The sequence below is a fragment of the Panthera tigris genome, chromosome C2 (genome assembly GCF_018350195.1).
Source record: "Panthera tigris isolate Pti1 chromosome C2, P.tigris_Pti1_mat1.1, whole genome shotgun sequence".
Classification (NCBI taxonomy): Eukaryota; Metazoa; Chordata; class Mammalia; order Carnivora; family Felidae; genus Panthera; species Panthera tigris.
The window spans coordinates 95,205,108-95,226,119 of record NC_056668.1 but is presented as its reverse complement, the minus strand read 5'-3'; the positions used below and the strand labels follow the sequence as shown (position 1 = coordinate 95,226,119).

General features: G+C 43.3%; 1 protein-coding gene across 1 annotated transcript in view; it reads right to left on the bottom strand.

Moving 5' to 3' along the window:
• The window catches only part of LRRC31 (leucine rich repeat containing 31), a 26,825-nt gene extending 5,813 nt beyond the window's left edge, over nt 1–21,012 (bottom strand). Inside the window, exons 1-8 of the mRNA XM_007077102.3 lie at nt 20,768–21,012; nt 12,652–12,795; nt 11,003–11,170; nt 8,186–8,353; nt 7,799–7,966; nt 6,873–7,040; nt 3,924–4,091; nt 1,082–1,249 (exon numbers count right to left, since the gene is read on the bottom strand). Of these exons, the coding sequence (XP_007077164.1) occupies nt 1,082–1,249; nt 3,924–4,091; nt 6,873–7,040; nt 7,799–7,966; nt 8,186–8,353; nt 11,003–11,170; nt 12,652–12,795; nt 20,768–20,960 (1,345 nt within the window). The 5' untranslated portion in view covers nt 20,961–21,012. The remainder of the gene's footprint in view (nt 1–1,081; nt 1,250–3,923; nt 4,092–6,872; nt 7,041–7,798; nt 7,967–8,185; nt 8,354–11,002; nt 11,171–12,651; nt 12,796–20,767) is intronic.

Sequence of the window (21,012 nt, the reverse complement as noted above, 5' to 3'; positions counted from 1 at the left end):
AAGCAATAGAAAAGTGGCAATGGCTAACCACACACATTAATACTTGTTATTAACTAAAATGTGTTTGGAGGGGTGCTCATTGCTTCAGAGATCTGGCAGCTGGTGGTTACACAGCGATAGAGGTGTGGGGACAAGAGTAGATGAAAGACACAGGTGTAGTCTCCAATTCATTGTTTTCCAATGGGAAGTGGACTTATAGAGGCGATTTTAGGGGATATGTGAGAATGGTATTATAGACTCTGAATCCCACAGTGTACAAGCTATTCCTTATTCAATTCTCATTCCATCTTTCTAAATTGACATGGAGAAAGCGTCAGATTGATGCTAATATGCCTCTAAAGCTCTCTCTTCCCCTTTTTCTAACCAAGAATGAACCTCTATTCAAAGCTTTCATATGGCAACAGTCTAACAATGTCTATATATGAGAAGTGATGCCTGTATTTCAGCTATAGTGATGATCAGTTTCCTGTTTTTGTTTTGTTTTTGAGGCACGGAGAGGCAGAGAGAGGGAGAGAGAATCGAAAGCAGGCTCCACGCTGTAAGTGCAGAACTCAACAAGGGGCACAATCCCACAAACCATGATATAATGACCTGAACTGAGATCAAGAGTCTGATCTTAACCTACTGAACCACCCAGGCACCCCTGTTTCTTGTTTAAATAAAAGCATTTAAGTTAAAGAGTTAATATGAAGAAAAAATTAAGTAACAGTGCAGGTACAACGTGGACAGGGCAAACTTTGTGAAGGCAGACCATAGGTAACTGAAATTTGCGTAACACCAAGCTGGCGAGAGAACGCCACAACTCTCCTGCTATGGGGAAAGCAAGGAGCAGAAGCTGGAATGACCCATTACCACATCTATGCCCATCTCCTTTGTGAAAAGCCCGCCACTCTCTTCCTGGCCTTTGAATTGCCCTTATTCATTTTCACCAGATCTCTTCTAAGCAGGTGTCAGAGAGAAGGGAAGCTTTGCAGGGGGCTCAGCCACAGGTCTGGCTGCCCTCCCTCCTTTCCTTCCTCTTGCAGGACAGGCGCACTGGGCTCCCTGTGCCAGCACTGCTTTGGGACCAGTAGATACGAACCCAGGACAGCCACGTCCTCTGTCACCAGGGAACAGCTGCTCAGTCTCAGCACTTGAAGGGACTCTGAGAACTTCAGTGTTTCCAGAAGCAGCTTCAGGTTGCCACCAATACATTTATTCCAAGAAAGGTCAAAAACTTCCAGAGCAGGGAGGTGAGCAGAGGCTTCAGCTAAAATTGAGAATAATAAGAAGAGCAAGCATTTAGGCTTCCCTCTTTGAAACTGAGCAACCTGGGGCAACATATTAATAGAACTAAAGTTAAGACAGTTGTGGAGACTGTTGTCTTTTTCCCAAAATTCATGTCCACAGCTTCGGTTGTCTATTTTTATTTGAGAGAAATGCTGGAAACTTTGGAAAAGTAAAACTCAGCAAAATGGAATTCACTATTGACTGGGATTTTTCTCCTTCAGCTGACATCCAGGAGGGAGAAAGAGGCAAAGGATTTGGACAGCTGGTCAGGATTTCCAGTACGTGTCCTGGTTTTACGTATTCCCTTGTACAGTTACTGCTAAGGTTCAGACAGGGGGCCAAGTCTCCGAAACACCAGAATATGTTGTGTCTACCTACCTGCAGTGACAGAGACAAGGAAGGGAACTAGTGTATTTTGGAGAGATTTTTAAAGAAGATTAAAAGAAGTTCTGCTCAATTCTCAGTTGCCCCTAATATTGCAATTAACCCAAACAACTTATTGCCAAGATATAGTTAATTATGCTTTAATTCCAATCTTCTTTCTAAAGAATAACAGGTGTCCAAGAGGCAAATATATATCCTTTTATAATATCTAAAAAGAAAATCCCTATCACCTACATGGTACAGGGACCTATCAATGAGAAATGGAGCTTTTTCTTCTAAAATTAAGGTGGAGAAATATGTGTTTACTTCTTAACGCAAACTGATATGATTCAGTGTAATATCTGCTTGATTATGATTCATTATGCAGCAATAATTGAAAGGAGTTATTATCCTCTGATGGCAGAAGACACAAAATTAAAAACAAAATTTTCTTTAAAAAATATCCAACTTTTTCCAAATAGAAAGTATATTTATAAAACATCATGGGGGCACCTGGGTGGCACAGTTGGTTAAGCATCTGAGGTCGGGCTCAGGTCACGATCTCAAGGTTTGTGGGTTTGAATAGCCCACGTCAGGCTCTCTGGTGTCAGCTCAGAAACTGCTTTGGATCCTCTATCTCCCTCCCTCTCTGCCCCATTCCTGCACACATGTGCTCTCTCTCAAAAAATAAACATTAAAAAAATTTAAAAAAAAATCACGTTGGGGACATCACGTTGTCCCTAAATTTATTTTTTGTGGCACTTTCCTAACTGAACATTAGTCTGAGCAATGGCATGCATCATGTATGTGCGTGCGTGTGTTTACCTAACCATTTGGGGGATTACAGACCCCTTTGAGAAGTTACTTTGTTTTACTTGCTTAGCTCATGTCAGAAATACCTAAAATGTGGTTAGGGTATATACAATGAAGAAGAAGTGTCATCTCTGCCTTCAAGGAGGTTATAAACTGGGGGAAATATGCACATTGAGAAAAACAAATAAATACATAACTGCAAATTCTGATAAAAGCTAAAAAAAGATACGGGGCTCCTAATTTAGATCAGAGATGCTGTATTAACAGGGAGCATTCATGCTGAGACCTGAAGTCAGGGCTCCCCAAGAAAGAATAGGGTGTGGGGGCATTCCATCCAGAAAACAGAAAGGCCTGAAGACAAAGGCGAGCCCAGTGACAGGAAGGAACCGAAAGAAGCTGGTTCAGGGAGCAAGGGGGAGAGTGGCCGAGATCACCTGCGCCTTTTAGACCCCATGAAGGAATGTGGATTTTACCAGAGGTGATGCAGGCAGCCATTGAGTCTGTTTAAACTGGGTAGTAGTAAGATCCAATTTACTTTTTTTTTCAAGTTTATTTTTATTTATTTTTGAGAGCATGCATGAAAGAGTGCGAGCCAGGGAGGGGCAGAGAGAGAGGGAGAGAGAATTCCAAGCAGGCTCTGCTCTGTCAGCACAGAGCAATGTGTGTGCAATGTGTTTTGTTGGGTGGCAATTTCAGTAAAATGACACAAAGTGCCTCTGCCTCAGAATATCTCCCTCTGCTTGAAGGTGATGGTCTTGCCCCTCAAAAAGGCAGAAATTCCAGATTCTCCAGACCCTTGATCTAGGCTGGGCTGTATCCATGACCTTCCAGCAGGCCTGGATTCCTAGAGAAGACAACAAATCATGCTGGGAAGTAGATGTTGGGCAGTCAGCTAGGCTCACACACTGGCAACTGCCTCGCTTTTCCCATAAGACTCCCAGCAATCCAGTTTATATTGTCACCTCAGTGAAATGACAAGTTACCATGGATATGGACCTCCAGAGTTGGCTACGTACAGTCTAGATTTTAAATTTTTTTTTTTTAACATTTATTTGGGTTTTTTTGTTTGTTTGTTTGTTTTTGAGAGACAGAGCATGAATGGGGTGGGAGGACAGAGAGCGGCAGACAGAATCCAAAGCAGGCTCCAGGCTCAGAACTGACAGCACAGAGCCCAATGTGGGGCTTGAACTCACGGACCATGAGATCATGAGCTGAGCCGAAGTCGGATGCTTAACCACTGAGCCACCCAGGTGCCCCACGTACGGTCTACATTTTAAATGTTAGATTTGCAAATGCCAGAATCATTCATGCGGCCTTCAGAAGGCCACTTTTAGGGAAGCATATTTCCTGAAGAGAAGACAAATTAGTACTTCACAAGTTTGCCTATGGCCGAGCCTTGGCATGAAATTCCGATGTATGGAATATGTGTTCTCATGTGTTACTGTACATGCTTGTAGGGATCTGGGGAATTCTCTTACCGAGGGCAGTAAACGTCTCACTTTGCAAAGCACAGTTGTTGATGAGTAAGGACTTCAGGGCTGGTAAAAATCGGAGCCGGCTGAGTAGGTTTTCAGAAGAGCCGCCCATCTTTTTGTTGGCAGATAAATCCAACTCTTGAAGACTCGAGAGTAAAGGGATTACCTGGGCTGTTAAAATGTCAGCAGTGACGTGTTTTAGGCACCATCTCACAAAGAGTCCTCTGGGTGTTTGGGTCCTGCAATCTCCCTCCTTGACACACCCCTGCACACACGCACACCAGCCACACTTCCCAATGTACAGCTTGGGCTTTTCTGCTTCCAAGCCTCTCTTCAGGCTAGAAGTTAAGACCAAAGATTATGGAGACAAAACTGGTTCTAATGCTGCCTCTGCTGCTAAAGAATTGTATGACTTCAGAGAAGTCACTTAACTTCCCTGAATCTCAGTTATCTCAATAATGAGAAGAATAACAGTACTTCACAGGGTCATTGGAAAGATAAAACAACTGAGTATATTTAAAGTACTTGGTACGCGGCCTGGCACACATTAACAGCTCAATTAATGTTCAGTGTCATCATTCTTTTCTCAGAATAAAGTAATAAGTACGAGGAAGGCAATGAAAGCAAGCAGTCAGGATGGAGGTCTGTTGGTGACAGCACTGGCTTGGGGTCCTGAGGGCCCTGCTGTGCCAGGAGTTACTCCTGCTTCACTATCTTCTGCTACTTTTCATGCTTGCAAGCCTTTGGACTCACTCTTTCCAGTGTGGGAGATGCAGCATCCTGGCATCTCTGTGGGGCTGGCTCACCCCTGAGAGCCTTCCAGGGACACCTTGGTCACATAACCCCTTGGTCACTATCACACCACCCTATTTATTTTTGCTTCTGTGAGGTCTGTATGTAGGGCCTGCTTCATCCCCAGAGTGTGCATCAAAGTCTAGAACACTGGAGGCACTGTGGGAGGAGGGACAGAGGACAGGAGAAAGGCAGAAGAGAGAAAGCAGGCACGTGCAATCCCAACAGATGTAACTGTTTCTTCCTCTTCCAACCCCCACAGCACTGTGCTCTTCACCATGTAGTTGGTTTATTCCTGTCCCTGCCAGACTGAAGCTCCCTGACTGTGAATTTGCCTTTGCCCTTGGCACAGTGCTCCATACAGCTAGATGATTGGCTAAATGATCTGTAATTCCATTTATTTGGAGCTGTCTAGAACGGTCAGAAAGAAGAATGGGGAATTACTTAATACCATAAGGTATACACGGGATGTATGTTCATTTCCATCTTTTCAAAATTAGACAGTTTGCTACAGTCATTAAATAATCATTAGCTTTCCAAGACCATCCACCCGTGTTGGTGGCTGCAAATGTAGTAAGAGAGGCTAATCCATCCCTTGTGCTATGCTAGTGATAACAATGGAGGTGCTCTAGCACCGTACCCTTCCTCTGAGTAACAAGATGAGTAACAACGTTACTCAGTTGTACCGAGGGAACGTCATTCTTTGGGATCTGGTGCATTCATAACCCAGGAGTGTCTCCTCCAAGCATGACACTCAGAAGTAAAGGGGGTGGTGATATTCGATAAGGCTCCACTTGGAGCCTAGAAACAGATTGTTACTTTAAAATCTTTAATGAAAGGCTTGGACGCTTCTGTTTTTCAAATTGAGGCATAAGAGTCTAAAATGTAATTTAGCAGGTCTCAGGATGCCTGGGAGTTTCAGCTGCTTAAGCGTCCAACTTTGGCTCAGGTCATGATCCTGCAGTTCACGAGTCTGAGCCCTGTGTCAGGCTCTGTGCTGATAGCTCGGAGCCTGGAGCCTGCTTTGGATTCTGTGTCTCCCTCTCTCTCTGTTCCTCCCCTGCTCGCACTCTGTCTCTCTCTCTCTCTCTCAAAAATAAATAAACATTAAAAAAATAAAAATAAAAAAAATGTAATTCAACAGGTCTAAAATATAGACATCAGACCTAAGAACCTATTTTAACTCGTTTCCTTCCCCAATCGTACTAAAAACAACTAAAAAATTGTTTCTAGTCTTGTTTTTCATGGATTCATTCTTTTAATCAGTCATAGTCAACAAGCATTTGTGGGGTACCAACTGTGGGCCCAAGCAAAGGGGAGGTTCTGAAGGTGTTCCCAACACAGGAGGGGCCCCTGACCTGGAGAGGGAGCGAGGACAAAGGCCCCAGGGACAGAGGTCAGCACGCACAAATGATAGGGGTAGAGTCAAGGAGGGGAAGGGTAGAGAATGAGGTCACAATGATAGAGGAGGAACTGGGAGACCATTTGGGCTCTCAGTAACCTAGGCCCGAGAGGACGGTGGCCTGAACCAGGGTAGTAGAAGTCTAGGTGGTGAACTGTGGTCTGATTCTGGAGGTATTTTCAAGGCTTACTGTGGTCACAGATGGACTAAAAACCTTAATGGCAAGGCTGTACTTGCGCTGTTTGTTATAAGAAACTGCATTTATACATTATGTGGGGTAATTACAGGATTGTGTCTATGGTGGAAAGTGGGTGTGTGCCCTAAAGTTGTAACGTACACCCATTATGCACCACCCCGCTGACTTGTGTAACTTTGTCTGTATCTAAGGGCTTGGCTTCACTTGTTAGTCAGAAAGCCTCAAGGCCCTTTGTTCAGCTTTCTCTCCACATCCCTGTTTGAAATAAACTTTGTGACTCACAGACTCATTTCTAAACAGCAACACATATTCAAAATTTTCTTCAAGTGCCACATCCATCATTTACAAACGTGTTTAGGAGGAATTTAGATGTGCTAATACTTACTGGGCACTTAATACATGCCAACTACTAGATTGGGGGCATCCACAGAACTTTTTAGGATGTGATGCTTTCAGTAACTCCATAAACTGTAAGTTTAAGGGGACGCCTCGAATTTACCAAGTTTCCAAACATACACTGAGGTTCCAAAAGTCCTTCCTTGGCTCTACAGTTCACACTTACTCAGCGACATCACGTCATCTACCGTCAGCGAGCACTGGTGAAGATCCAGGACTTCTAGATGCTCCAACATGGCCAACTGAGCTGACGCGTCTTCAAAACCTCCACCCAGCTCCTTGTTGCAGGAAAGGTCTAATTTCCTCAGTTCACACAAGTACCTAAAAGCAGCATCTACAAAGAAAGTCAAAAGTCCCATTTTGACAAATTACTAGGTGGAAGGCAGGTGCGTAGAGGGAGACGGAGAAAATACACTGGACTGAGAAAAGCCAAGGCGAAGGAATAACTTTAGACTTCCTACCACCTGGCCGTCTTTGGACCTGACCGTGGCTTCTAACACACACCATCCGTGATCTGCAACGCGTGCCAATGGCTCTGGTCAAACCCTGCAACTAATGGCTCTCCTCCTCCTACACTGGAGCATTGGCATTTCAGAGAATTCTAGACTTAGGCAAACTGCCAGTGAGAAGGATATTACAGGCTCTGTAAGTTGAAGGGAAAAACACAATTTCATTTCATGGTCTCCCTTACTGTGGATACTCTATATAGGGGAATAACTTTTAACTACGGATGCCACTGATGCAGTTCTTTTTATCAGTACCAACTCCTTCCTACTACTAAGCATAAAATAATGCTGACATTTTTCAAAAGTAAGAGAAAAATGGAGAGCTTTAGTAGCACATAACTTTTATTTTGCCCCATGTCTATCTCAAACCCAAAATACCCTGGCCTTTTCAGAGGCAGTCATTTTAAAAGGTTGTTTTTGTAATCGTGCAAGTATATGCTTGTCGTAAAAGACTTAGAAAGTAATAAAACAAGGAAGATTTAAATTACCTACCATCTTATTCCCCAGCCTAACCACTGTGCATATTTTGTTGAATGTCCTAACAGCAATTATAAAGTAAAATTGCACATGTATATGAAAACCTCACCCAATATTCTGACACTCTTTTGCGATAGTCCACATGAATGTAACTTCAGTACTTTCAGATTTGAGGTACTTTTTAATCCTTGAGCAATACTGTGTAGACTGCCACCGATGTTTCTGTTAATGGAAAGATCAAGTACTTCAAGATTTTGCATCATGGGTAGCAACTGACCTAGAGGGAAGAGAAACAAACAAGAGCAGCTCAGTAAAAATGCGGGGTGTGACTGTTGGGGAAAAAGGGGAGGGCAGCTTCATGTGACCTGGGGGTACAGTACGCCACTGTTCCAATTCAGGGTAAGAGAAAGCACAGCCAACTTTGACCCCCAGGCTGTCTGATCGTGGGCATCTTCACACTTATTTTCTGGGAAGGACTCATCCAAATCCCACCTACCCACAAACGCCCCATCTTCTGATGTGAGGTCGCAATCTACAAGCTCAAGCGTTTGTATCTTGCTCCCTTCTTGGAACTTCTGGAGGATCAGAGGCAAGTTTCCTCCCACTTTACTGTTCCAGGACAAGTTCAGCTCTTCCAGCTCAGGTATTGCCTCCAGTGCTTCTCCTGTTACCAAAGAACCCAAAGACTGGATTGATTGCTAGTCCACAAAGCAGGGGATCCATGTCAAAATCAGTACAACCATTGTTTATGGACTAGTATTAGCCAGGCGAGGGACTGGTTAGGTGCCAGGTGCTGAGGAACAGAGTGAAGAAAATGACCCACCTCCAGCCCACTCCCAGCAGTGGGTGCTTCTGTATGTACAGGCACAGCAATTCTAGTCCCTCCAAAGTTCAGAACCATGCCTATGTATAAAAATTGTAAGCAAAACAAAACAAAGCAAAACACCCCAAGGGTACCTGGGTGACTCAGTCAATTAAGCATCTGACTTCAGCTCAGGTCATAATCTCACAGTTCGTGAGTTCAAGCCCTGCGTCGGGCTCTGTGCTGACAGCTCAGAGCCTACAGCCTACTTTAGATTCTGTGTCTCCCTCTCTCTCTGCCCCTCCCCAGCTTGTGCACGCTCTCTCTCAAAAATAAATAAATATTAAAAAATTAAAAAGAACCCCACCTATCATTGAGTTGTTTTTGTGGTGATAAATATTTATACTATTCCAACTACTTTCATCCGCCCTGTCTGGGGTCATCATTGCTGGGAAGCTGGGCCAGAGGAAGAGGTGAGGCAAAACAGGGCACTGGCCACCACAGGGGTGAAGCTCACCCTGACATCACGAGTAGCACACACAACTGAAACTGAGCACTGCAGAGAACTAGTAACAAAGCATAAGGCATCAGCCGCTCATAACAGCCATGCAGCCCTGGCGGGTGGAGGAGGATGCAGTGAGAATGGGGTGGAACTTGACATTTCTGAAACCCTTTCACATAGGAAAGCACCCGAGGGCCAGAATGGAGGCTGGGAGAGAGAATAGGGAAGAGCAAGGAAATCCTCTTTAGGAATGACTTCCACGGCCTTGGGTAGAACAGAGGCACATACATGAAAATGCACTTTCTCAGCATACAGAGTCAGTCTCGACACCAAACAATTAAGGGTGCTGGAAAGTCCCTTGTGTCCGGAAGCCTCTCCTCCACTGTCCACTACTGGGCTTGGACTTCTACCATTGGTTATTCACTGTATGGAGTGCAGGAGCCTCATGTTAAAATGCATGTTCTCCCAGCACAGGAATCGTTTTGTGTGTCATTGCCAGTCAGCTGGGGTGGCTTTTCTGGGGTGGCATCGCCCTGAAGCATTCCCCAGGATCAGGGAGAGAGAGAGAGAGAGACAGAGCGAGCGCATGACTGATTAACCATGTCTGCAGTGCACATGGTACTGGAGAGCCACCCATCTATCATCCTGCACTAAGCAACTGTAACCAGTGTAGCAATGATGGAACGCCTCCTGATTTACGGTCTCTCATCAGTCAACCATCTATTCTCCAGGTACCCCATCTGCCATCAAGGCTAAGGAAGACCCCTTCTGATGGAAGAAGATGCAAAAGCCCTTCCAGAGAGGAGTCTGGGAAAGGGAGCAAGGCATAAAACATCACAGCAACAAAGATGCAGACTCTCTCTTGAACCTGGCAAGTTCGGAGTGAGTCCCAGGGCAGAAATTCCATTCCCTGGCTTCTTAAGGCTGGAAGATCATAACAAAGATTAGACTCATCATAGAAAATAAAGAAACAACATTTTCTTTTTGTGCCTGAGTGGCAGTGAGTTGAATTTGCAACTCTGCTACACAATAACCAGCTGCTAAATTGATTACTTAAAATCACTGAAAGTTAGTTTTGGATGAGGGAAGAGCAAAAGGAGGGACTATCCATTATTGAGCACATGCTGGGCATGTAGTAAATGCTTTAAAGAAATTAGTTAATCCTCACAATAGTTTTCTGAGGTGGATATGAACCCCATTTCAGAGATAAGAAAGCTGAGGCTCAGGAAGTTTAAATCATTTGTCCATGGTCTCAAAGCTAGTTAGAAGTGGGGGGTAGGATTTGCACTAGGACCTGGCCTGCTCTCAGATGGATGGTGTTTCTCCTCGACTACAAGAAGGGTAGGCCAGGGGCATCAACTGACCTCAATCTTCCACAGAGGGCAGAGAGAAGACATTTGACATGAACTGTGTTGTCTCTACAGAAATCTTTGCAGAGATGTAAATGATCAAAATATGTCATTGAAATAAGAAACTCCAGACCAAGAGAATTTTTAAAAATGTTAACGGCAGCTGAAACCAGCAAGCATTTTAGTAAAGGGTTGGGTAACATGAGAAATTGTATCCTACATTCTATGTTATTCTATGTTCACTAATTAACTAACTTGAGGTTCTAGTTCTATTTAAACCATTGCTTTTAGTTTTAAAATCTTGTTTTGGTCAATTTTTTTAAATGGGGGTGGAAAAATAGAAGAGGTTGTTTTCGAATTGGAAGATAACTTATTATCTACCTCAATTTTACAGGTGAGTAACAGTGAGTAAGCAAATTTGACAATTATCTCCATTTAAATTCCATGAGAGCAGATACCTGACCAACCTTTCTCCTTTCTCTATCCTGGGGCTTAGCACAATGCTAGGTGCAGGCTACTTAGCTTTTCAGAAGTTATACAAGTGCCCAGCATGGCATTTCATCGTCCTTGTGCTCTCATCCATGAGCCCCGGAGGGGCTGTGACCCAGATAGTTTGCCCTTGATGCTTCAGAGCTGCTAGCAGTGAGGCATTCATCATACCCAGTGCTCGAACATCATCAGTGGTAAGTCTGCAACTTCCCAGCCTCAGGATTTTTAACTTGCTGACGAGATGCATTTGCTGGGTGACTGAATGGAGGGTTCCACCTATAAGATCATTCCAGGAAATATCCAGTTTTTCCAAGTCTGGGAGAAGAGGCAGCAAAGCAACTGGAAGGGAACAAGAGAAAAGACAGATTTGCACATGCAATGTGTAACTGGTAGTACATGGGACCCAGTGCCTATTGCACTGTAAGAGAAGAGGGAGGGGTGGACATGTTGACTTTCAGCAAAGCGCGGCTCCCTCAGCCATGCAATCGGGACAGACTGCATTTCCTAGGGCATTTTCTATTTCTGCCAAAAATGCAGTGGTATCTTAAGATTTCATAGAACTCCTTTATTGTAGTAGAAACGGTAGTTCTACTGTTACTAGCATTGTCACTGTAATATGTACACTAGTCCTTTCCATTTTTGCAGAGCACCCTGACGTCCCTCACCCCTTCATCCTAGTGGATCCTCAGGCTGAAAGCAGAGAACTGCACTGTTGGCCAGGGTTGCTGAGATTGAGGGTACTAGTTACCCTTTCTTTGTGATCATCATTGCCTGGGTATCACAACCTTCTGAAACTCCCATTATATTTAAATGGACCGACTTGTGGAGATTTTAGATAAGCACAAAGCCTGACCAGAATCTTCTCTGAGTATCTGCCATCACTCATTAAAAGTGAAGTTACTGCCTGTGAAAAACATTCTCAAAGGCCATCTTTATCTCCCAGAGCGACAAGACCCGAGAGTGGAGACTGGAGACTGGAGACGCCAGCCGCCAGCTGAGAGGAAGTAAAGCATCTTTGCTTGTTTGTTTTTAAATATGTCTTGAAGGTTAAGGGGCAGCCATCAGAAGCAGCAAGCTGAGGTCTTATAGCTACAGGCACAGCAACTCCAGACCTTCCAGAACTCTGAGGCCATGCTTAGGAGTGAAATTTGTTTTTGCCTTTTGTTTGTTACTAGGTTTCAAAGCAGTTGAGCCCTTTCAACTTGTTCACCAGAATTCTTATGCTTTATAAAGCATAAGTCTATTGAACACATTAAGAAGGAAAAACAATTAAAAGCAGGATTGCTGGGGCCCGCGCTCAGAGATTTCGAGTCAGCGGGTTTGTGCTGAACTCAATTGCCTGTGTTTGCACCAGCTCTGCTAGTGACTCTGACACACAGCCATCTGGAAACACAGGTGCAGTCAGGGTTCTCTCTTAAGAGAGCTGTCCAAAGGAGAACCTGGGTAGCTCAGTTGGTTGAGCGGCCGAATTCAGCTCAGGTCATGATCTTGCGATTCGTGGGCTCAAGCCCTGTGTCAAACTCTGTACTGACAGCTTGAGCCTGCTTTGGATTTTGTGTCTCCCTCTCTCTCTACCCCTCCCCCACTCAGTCTCTCTCTCTCTCTCTCTCTCTCAAAAATAAACTTAAAAAAAAAAAAAAAACATTTAAAGAGAGTTGTCCAAAATATAATGGCATGCGTTTTAATTAAAATAGTCAAGGACCCCTCACTCAAAATTCAGCTGTTTTGACACCTCTGTGTTGGTGGACACATCTATCTCATCTGCTCATCTCCCCTCAAAGGCCCTGGGTCCCTCTGTGCCAAGTCAGCTGCATACAGACCCACTTCCCTCACGTCCGCGGTCGTTAATCCGCAGTTATTCAGATCTAGACACTTGTTGACAGCCTTTCTGCCCAGCTTCTGCAGGAACTGCTCGTTTTTCTCCATCCTGGATCCCAACTCCATTTCTGAAGTGAGAGGCTTAGCTACATTATCAGGAGAAAGAAGAACTTGCTGTTAATGCAGATAGTGTTAAAGATGCACGGCGATCGCAATAAGACAAGTAAACAGACTAACAACAACCCTGAGCTGGTCCTTGGAGAAACCTCAACCCAGAAGAGGAAGCATTTACCAGGAGACAGAACTTAACTGCTGTCCTGCCTCCGGGTGCTGGACAGTGATCACTCCCATGACCCTTTTCTTACAAAGGAGCCTGAGGAACTCGGTGGCTGTTCTTTCCTGGCCTGACCTAGGTTTCTCCTCTCGTAGACAGTGTTGTTCTCCCTGGACGGAGTAGTAAACTTGTTAGCACAGGGTTGAAGCCGAGCACGGCTGAGAGACGCACAGATGTCTCCGGTGAATGCTCATGGTGGGGAACACAGGTAATTTGACCAAACAAATTGCCAAATTTGCCAAAGGCAAAGCGTTGCAATCACTGCCAATGGGCTTCAGCTGGCTACAGGGAGCGAATCAAACACTTGCTGCTCATTTCGTAGACCATTCCATTGACAGATGCAGAGACAGTGGTGCCTGGGAGAGCTTTTCTCAACTCCTGCCACAGGACACTTTCAGGAAGACTCATTTGTCCTTCTTGTCACTAGAGACTATTACGTGGCACCCTCACCAAGTTCCTCTGTACTAACACAGTACTAACCTGATAACACTAAAATAATAAAAGCCTTACTTTTTCATTTTTTTTAATGTTTATTTCTAAGAGAGAGCGTGAACTGGGGAGGGGCAGAGACAGAGGGAGACAGAGTCCGAGGCAGGCTCCAGGCTCTGAGCTGTCAGCACAGAGCCCGACACGGGGCTCAGGCCTACGAACCATGAGATCATGACCTGAGCCGAAGTCAGACGCTCAACCGACTGAGTCACCCGGACGCTCCTAAAAGCTTTCCATTTATTGAACACCTATTATGTACGAGTGCCGCACCTACCCCATGTGCCAGCGTTTGAGACACGTATAAAATACATCATCCTTTTGGAAGAAAAAATGAATATGCAAAAAAGGGTCACTGACAGTGACTTTTTAGAGGTTTTATAAATGAAAATGTACAATTTAAAACATATTAAAAAAGTTTACTGGAATCCAATACAAAAGTGTAAGTTCTAAATGTGCAGTAATATTCTACTAACCCTGACAAAGTATAAAAACCACATAGCTAAAAAGAAATACTATATTGGTACCAGTGAAAATTAATGGTAGGACTTCAGTAGTAATCAATTTAGATTTAAATATTAGGAGAGTAATAAGAACGCTACCTCTCCACAGTGTGTCTGGCAGCTTGCTATTTTTTCTATTATAATTTATTGTCAAATTGGCTAACATACAGTGTGTAAAGTGTGCTCTTGGTTTTTGGGGTAGATTCCTGTGGTTCATTGCTTACATACAACACCCAGTGCTCATCCCAACAGGTGCCCTCCTCAATGCCAATCACCCCTCTTCCCTTCTCCTCCTCCCACCCCCCCATCAACCCTCAGTTTGTTCTCTGTGTTTAAGAGTCTCTTATGGTTTGCCTCCCTCCCTCTCTGTTTGTATCTATTTTTTCCTCTTCCCTTCCCCCATGGCCTTCTGTTAAGTTTCTCAAGATCTACATGAGTGAAAATATATGATATCTGTCCTTCTCTGACTGACTTACTTCACTCAGCATAATACCATCCAGTTCCATCCACCTTGCTGCAAATGGCAGGATTTCATTCTTTCTCATTGCCAAGTAATATTCTATTGTATATATAAACCACATCTTCTTTATCCGTTCATCAGTTGGTGGACATTTGAGCTCTTTCCATAATTTGGCTATTGTTGAAAGCGCTGCTATAAACATTGGGGTACATGTTTCCCTATGAATCAGCACTCCTGTATCCCTTGGGTAAATTCCTAGTAGTGTTATTGCTGGGTCATAGGATACTTCCATTTTTAATATTTTGAGGAACCTCCACACTGTTTTCCAGAGTGGCTGCACCAGTTTGCATTCCCACCAACAGTGCAAGAGGGTTCCTGTTTCTCCACATCCTTGCCAACATCTGTTGTTGCCTAAGTTGTTAATTTTAGCCACTCTGACCGGTGTGAGGTGATATCTCAGTGTGGCTTTGATTTGTATTTCCCTGATGATGAGTGATGTTGAGAATCTTTTCATGTGTCTGTTAGCCATCTGGATGTCTTCTTTGGAAAAGTGTCTATTCTTGTCTTCTGCCCATTTCTTCACTTGGATTATTTTTTAGGTGTTGAGTTTGGTAAGTTCTTTATAGATTTTAGATACTAGTCCTTTATCTCATATGTCATTTGCAAATATCTTTTCCCATTCCGTCGGTTGTCTTTTAGTTTTGTGATTGTTTCCTTTGCAGAGCAGAAGCTTTTTATCTTGATGAGGTCCCAAAAGTTTATTTTTGCTTTTAATTCCCTTGCCTTTGGAGATGTGTTGAGTAAGAAATTGCTGTGGCTGAGGTCAAAGAAGTTGTTGCCTGCTTTCTCCTCTAGGGTTTTGATGGTTTCCTGTCTCACATTTAGGTCTTTTATCCATTTTGAGGGTTTTTTTTTGTGTGTGTATGGTGAAATAAAGTGGGCTTCTTCATTCTTCTGCATGTTGCTGTCCAGTTCTCCCAGTTTGCTAAAGAGACTGTATTTTTTCCATTGGATACTCTTTCCTGCTTTGTCAAAATTAGTTGGCCATACATTTGTAGGTCCAATTCTGGGCTCTCTATTCTATTCCATTCTGGGTCTATATGTCTGTTTTTGTGCCAATGCCATACTGTCTTGATGATTACAGCTTTGTAATAGAGGCTAAAGTCTGGGATTGATGTCTCCTGCTTTGGTTTTCTTCTTCAATATTACTTTGGCTATTTGGGGTCTTTTGTGGTTTTCATACAAATTTTAGGATTGTTTGTTCTAGCTTTGAGAAGAATGTCAGGGCAATTTTGATTGGGATTGCATTGAATGTGTAGATTGCTATTTTTAAGCAAACGCCTATAGGGTGTGGTCTGTGTAGGGATGGTTGATGTTGCCACATTCTCCCAGTAGGAGGCAGCACCATCCACAATTTTATCTCTTTACACAGGCCTTCCATTTCTATCAGGGTGCACTGCATACAATGTATTTTATTTTGGGTATGGTTGCCAGATTTAGGAAAACAAAAACAGCCTGTCCAATTAAATTTAGACTTCAAGTAAACAAGGAATCATGGCTTAGTAAAAGTATGCCCCAAATATTGCATGTATTTTATGTGGCAACCCGAATTTTGAGTAGAGCAGAAGCGAGTTAGGGATGGGGGGATGGGGAGGGACTAACTCTTGCATGCAGTGAGTCCAGGATATTTTGTTAAGCTTAATTCAAAGAGTCTCAATCACACTGTTTCATAGATTTAGAACCTGAGACACAGAGAGACTGTAAGTAGCAGAGTCAGAATGTGAACCTAGAACAGACTGCTCCAGAACCCATTATGTGTGTGTATGTGTTTAAATTTTTGGGTTAGGGGGTATCTCGGTGGCTCAGACAGTTAAGCGTGTGACTTCTGCTCAGGTCATGATCTCATAGTTCGTGGGTTAGAGCCCCGTGTCTGGCTCTGTGCTGACAGTTCAGAGCCTGGAGCCTGCTTCAGATTCTGTGTCTCCCTCTCTCTCTACTCCTCCCTGGCTCATGTTCTCTCTCACCCTCACTCTCAAAAATAAATGAACATTAAAAATTTTTAATATGTAAATAAATTTTTGTGTTAAAATATTTCTCTGCATGATACCTTATGCTTTCTCTTTTGTTTTTAAGCCTTTATCCCCATAGGATCGACCTACGATCATGCTCAAGTTCCAGCCTTCCCAAATCTTTTTCTTCTCAAGCCACTGTTCTGTCAATCATTTCCTTTACTGTCAAATGTTTGGAAAAGGTGGTTTGTACTTGCTGGTCTCACTTCACCACATTTATCAATCAACCTCTATGTTCTGGTGACCACATTCACCTATTCAAACAAATTGTTTCTCAAAGGTCACCCGCAGACAGATTCAGGACTCTCTTCTCAGACCACATCCTGCTTGGGTATTCTGTAACGGTTCATCTGATGGGCAAGTCTAAGACCGCAGAAGTGGAAGACTTGGTTCAAATTGTGGGTCCTGCAGGTGAGCAAGTAATTTGGCTTCTCTGAGCTTTGGGTGATTCATCTGTAAAACAGAAACTCTAATTTCTGCCTTGTTCATTTCTCAGGAGCATGGTGACTTACATTTCCTAGGGCTTCCCAGGGAGATGGGACTCTGCAGGGCCTTTTACATGAGAGGTATGTTATAAATATTTGTTGAATGAACAAATAATTGAATGAATGAATGAATATTAGTACTAATTTATGAGATCCATGGACATGAACTTACAAACCATATATTTCTTTTTTTTTAATACATAAAACCCTTTCTTCAAAGGATAGCTTATGTCACAGCTCAAGATATAAGGCAGTTGAGTCAGAGCTGCTACCAGTTGGCTGGGTTGTGGTGACTGGTGCCCTATGGAGAGCACAAAGTTGTGACACGTGAACAGTTCTATGGAGTGATTCGGGACCTTTTCCTGACTGCTTTACCGCTGAGACAAGCCCCTGCTTCTCCATGTGATTCTGTGAGCTAAGCAGTATCTTCACATTAAGTTCTTTTCCAACTTATATCTGCCAGGGTTGGTTTCTTGGTCATAAACAACCACGAATCCCAGTGGTTTCATAAAACATAATAATGTTTGTATGTTTGTAACGTGGGCGTTGCTGTGCAGGGAACCAAGATAACAAGTTCCTGTTTTCTATGAGCTACGTGTCCAATGGAAAAGGCAGGGGCACCTGGATGACTCACTTGGTTAAGCGTCTGACTTTTGGTTTCAGCTCAGGTCATGATTGCACAGTTCGTGGGTTTAAGTCCCACATTGGGCTCGGTGCTGACAGCGTGGAACATGCTTGGGATTCTCTCTCTCTCTCTCTCTCTCTCTCTCTCTCTCTCTCTGCATCTCCCCTGCTTGCTTGCTCTCTCTCTCAAAATAAATAAACATTAAAAAAAAAAAAAAAACAGGCAGACAGGAAATCCATGCTCACAATACAGAGGAGAAGTGCAATGGTGGAGGCAGGCAGAGGGTACATGAGCACACGATAGTGACAGGAAGCACCTCAGCTCCCATGGGCAGGTCATGGCAATCTTTCAAGAGAAAGGGGTGTGTGAATGCACCTTAAGAGTGAGTGAGAGTCAGTCAGGTGGGTGGACATGAGGGAAGGATAAATGGGGGGAGGGGTGCAGGAGGATGGTGACACAAGGGAAGGTCTTTGTAGGCACAGGGAACCCCTTTGCAAGAATGTGGCCAGCTCAGGAAACTGCAAGTAAATCTGAATGTCAGGAGTAGAGGATGAACATGAGGTTGGGGGGAAGGCAGGGGTCATGAAGAGAGATCCATCTGATCACAAACACCTTGAAGACCATGTTTGGGATTGTGGACACTCTCTTCAAGGCAAGAAAGACTCAGTGAAGGATTTTAAGCAGCTGAAAGATATCATATCTGTGATTTAGGAAGAGGACCCAGTGGTACTATGGAGTACAGGTTGGCAAGAGAGCAAGAATAGAAGCAGAGAAACCAGTTAGGAAGCTGTTTCAGTGGTCTAGGCAAAAAAACAAAAAACAATGAAAGCCAGAACAGCAATGGAGAGGAGGAACCAGATCCAAGAGTCATTTTGGGGGCAGAATTAACATAACTCCAGGTACCACTGAATTTGGGGAGACGTGGAAATGGACAAGCCATGCATGGCTTGAGTGGCCAGTGTTGGTCAGTGGGGAAAACCAGCTGCCTGGCCTTGCACTATTAATTTAATCATGGTTATAGGTATTCATTAACTATGTTCCTAAAACTTCAACTCATACTTTAGAACAAATATCAACAATTTTCTGATAGAGGTTGTCTTTCTTTTTAAGTAGACTTTAACTTCCTATTTCTTTTTTTTTTTTTTTAATTTTTTTTCAACGTTTTTTATTTATTTTTGGGACAGAGAGAGACAGAGCATGAACGGGGGAGGGGCAGAGAGAGAGGGAGACACAGAATCGGAAACAGGCTCCAGGCTCCGAGCCATCAGCCCAGAGCCTGACGCGGGGCTCGAACTCACGGACCGCGAGATCGTGACCTGGCTGAAGTCGGACGCTTAACCGACTGCGCCACCCAGGCGCCCCATTAACTTCCTATTTCTAAAAAATATTTAAAATGTACTTAATCTACTTTCAAATAAAATTATATATATATATATTTTTTTTTTTTTGAGAGAGAGAGAGAGAGAGAGAGAGAGAGAGAGAGAGAGAAGCATGAGCAGGTTAGAGGGGCAGAGAGAGAGAGAAAGAGAATCTTAAGCAGGCTCCATGGTCAGTGGGGAGCCCAACACGGGACTTGATACCACAACCCTGGGATCATGACCTGGGCCAAAATCTAAAGTTGGATGCTCAACCAACCGAGTTAGCCAAAATGATATTATTTTTGGTATTTGTTGCAAATAATCTGACAGAAATGAGGGTAGGTATAAATGAAACAAGATTGGCCATGGGTTGATAATTGTTAGAGGGAAGTGATCATGGGGGGTCCTTATACTATTCTCTCTACTTTTGGGTATGTTTGCATTAAAAGATTAAAATGCTTAAAAATACATTTAATCTAATAGATTATACATATATATATTATACATATATATGTATTAATTTTTTTAATGTTTGTTTATTTCTGAGACAGAGCATGAGTGGGGGAGGGGCAGAGAGAGAGGGAGACACAGAATCCGAAGCAGGCTCCAGGTTCTGAGCTGTCAGCACAGAGCCCAACAAGGGGCTCGAACTCACAAACCGTGAGATCATGACCTGAGCCAAAGTCAGTCGCTCAACTGACTGAGCCACCCAGGCGCCCCTCTAATAGACAATATATCAATGGCATTGTACATGACACATAGCTTTAAGGAAAGATTGGGCAATATTTATTTTCATAACCTTTGAATTTGTAATCTCTGTTCTAAGAATTTGTACTAAAAAACAAAGCTGAAATACAATGACGTATGGAAGAGGCAAGAGGGAAAGACAAAAATATTCACTGACAGGCACAGGATGGAATATCATGCAGCTGTTAAAATTAGGCATATAAACATCATGTAGCAACGTGGGGATTGAACAGTATAAAAATATGTTTCAGAAGTAGGACCACAGCTCCGTGTAAGCTCAAGAGGGATTTGCAAGCTATTATTATAACTGCAAAAGATGCCCATTCTGGCCCGCAGCTACTTCCTCTGTGACTGTCCTATTACTTTTGTCCTCTCTCCTCTCATCCTGCTTCAGCACCCCTGACCTTGGGCTCGCTCTCAAGTACTCCAGGCTCAGTCCCACCCTGGACCTTCACATTTATAGCTGCCTTTGCCTGGGAAGCTATTCCCACAGGCATCTACGTGACTGGCTTTATTCATTCACTCTACTTGGCTTACTTTATTCAGATCTCTGCTCAGGTGCCACCAAATCAGAGACTCCTTCCCTGCAACCCCATCTAAAGTAGTACCCCATCCATCATTCTTAGTCTCCTTAGCCTGCTTTTGTTTCTTTGTATCATTTATCACGCTGAAATTATGTCTGCATCTGGTTCCTTGTGTACATCAGGTCCTGTGTTATGTGGCTGCATTTCTAACACAATAATGGCTGACATACAGTAGGTACTCGATCAATGTTTATTGACTGGCTGGTTGACCATAAATGCATGTATATGAACAAAATACTGTATCAAAATGAAAGGAAACAAGGTATTTTCTCTATACCTTCCTGTAATGTTACATGTAATTTAAATGCTAATAATTTAAAAGTAAAATTCTTGAAGTATTTAAAGTATTTAAGTAACATAGTAAATGCTTAGAATAGAGACTCGTATTAGGTTTAGTTTAACCCATATGATGTCTTTAGGGGAAAACATTATTCTAAAAAATAGAGAAATAACAGCAGTCAGTTTACCAGTATCTAAGATGTTTTCTGTTTTCTGTGCGTCATCGCTGGGTTGGAAATCAGCAGCTTCAAGGTCATTGCTCTTTTTTCTGCTCTCAGCTTTGGTGGGCCTGAGTTTTGAGCTCCTGAAGAATTTGTTGACAAACGAAGTCCGGGGTTTGGTTTCTCCATCTGAGGAATTTTTCTTCCTTCTTTGACTCATGGTCAAGTTGAAAGTGGTCTTTCTCAATAAGACATCTTCCTGTTGTTTTCAG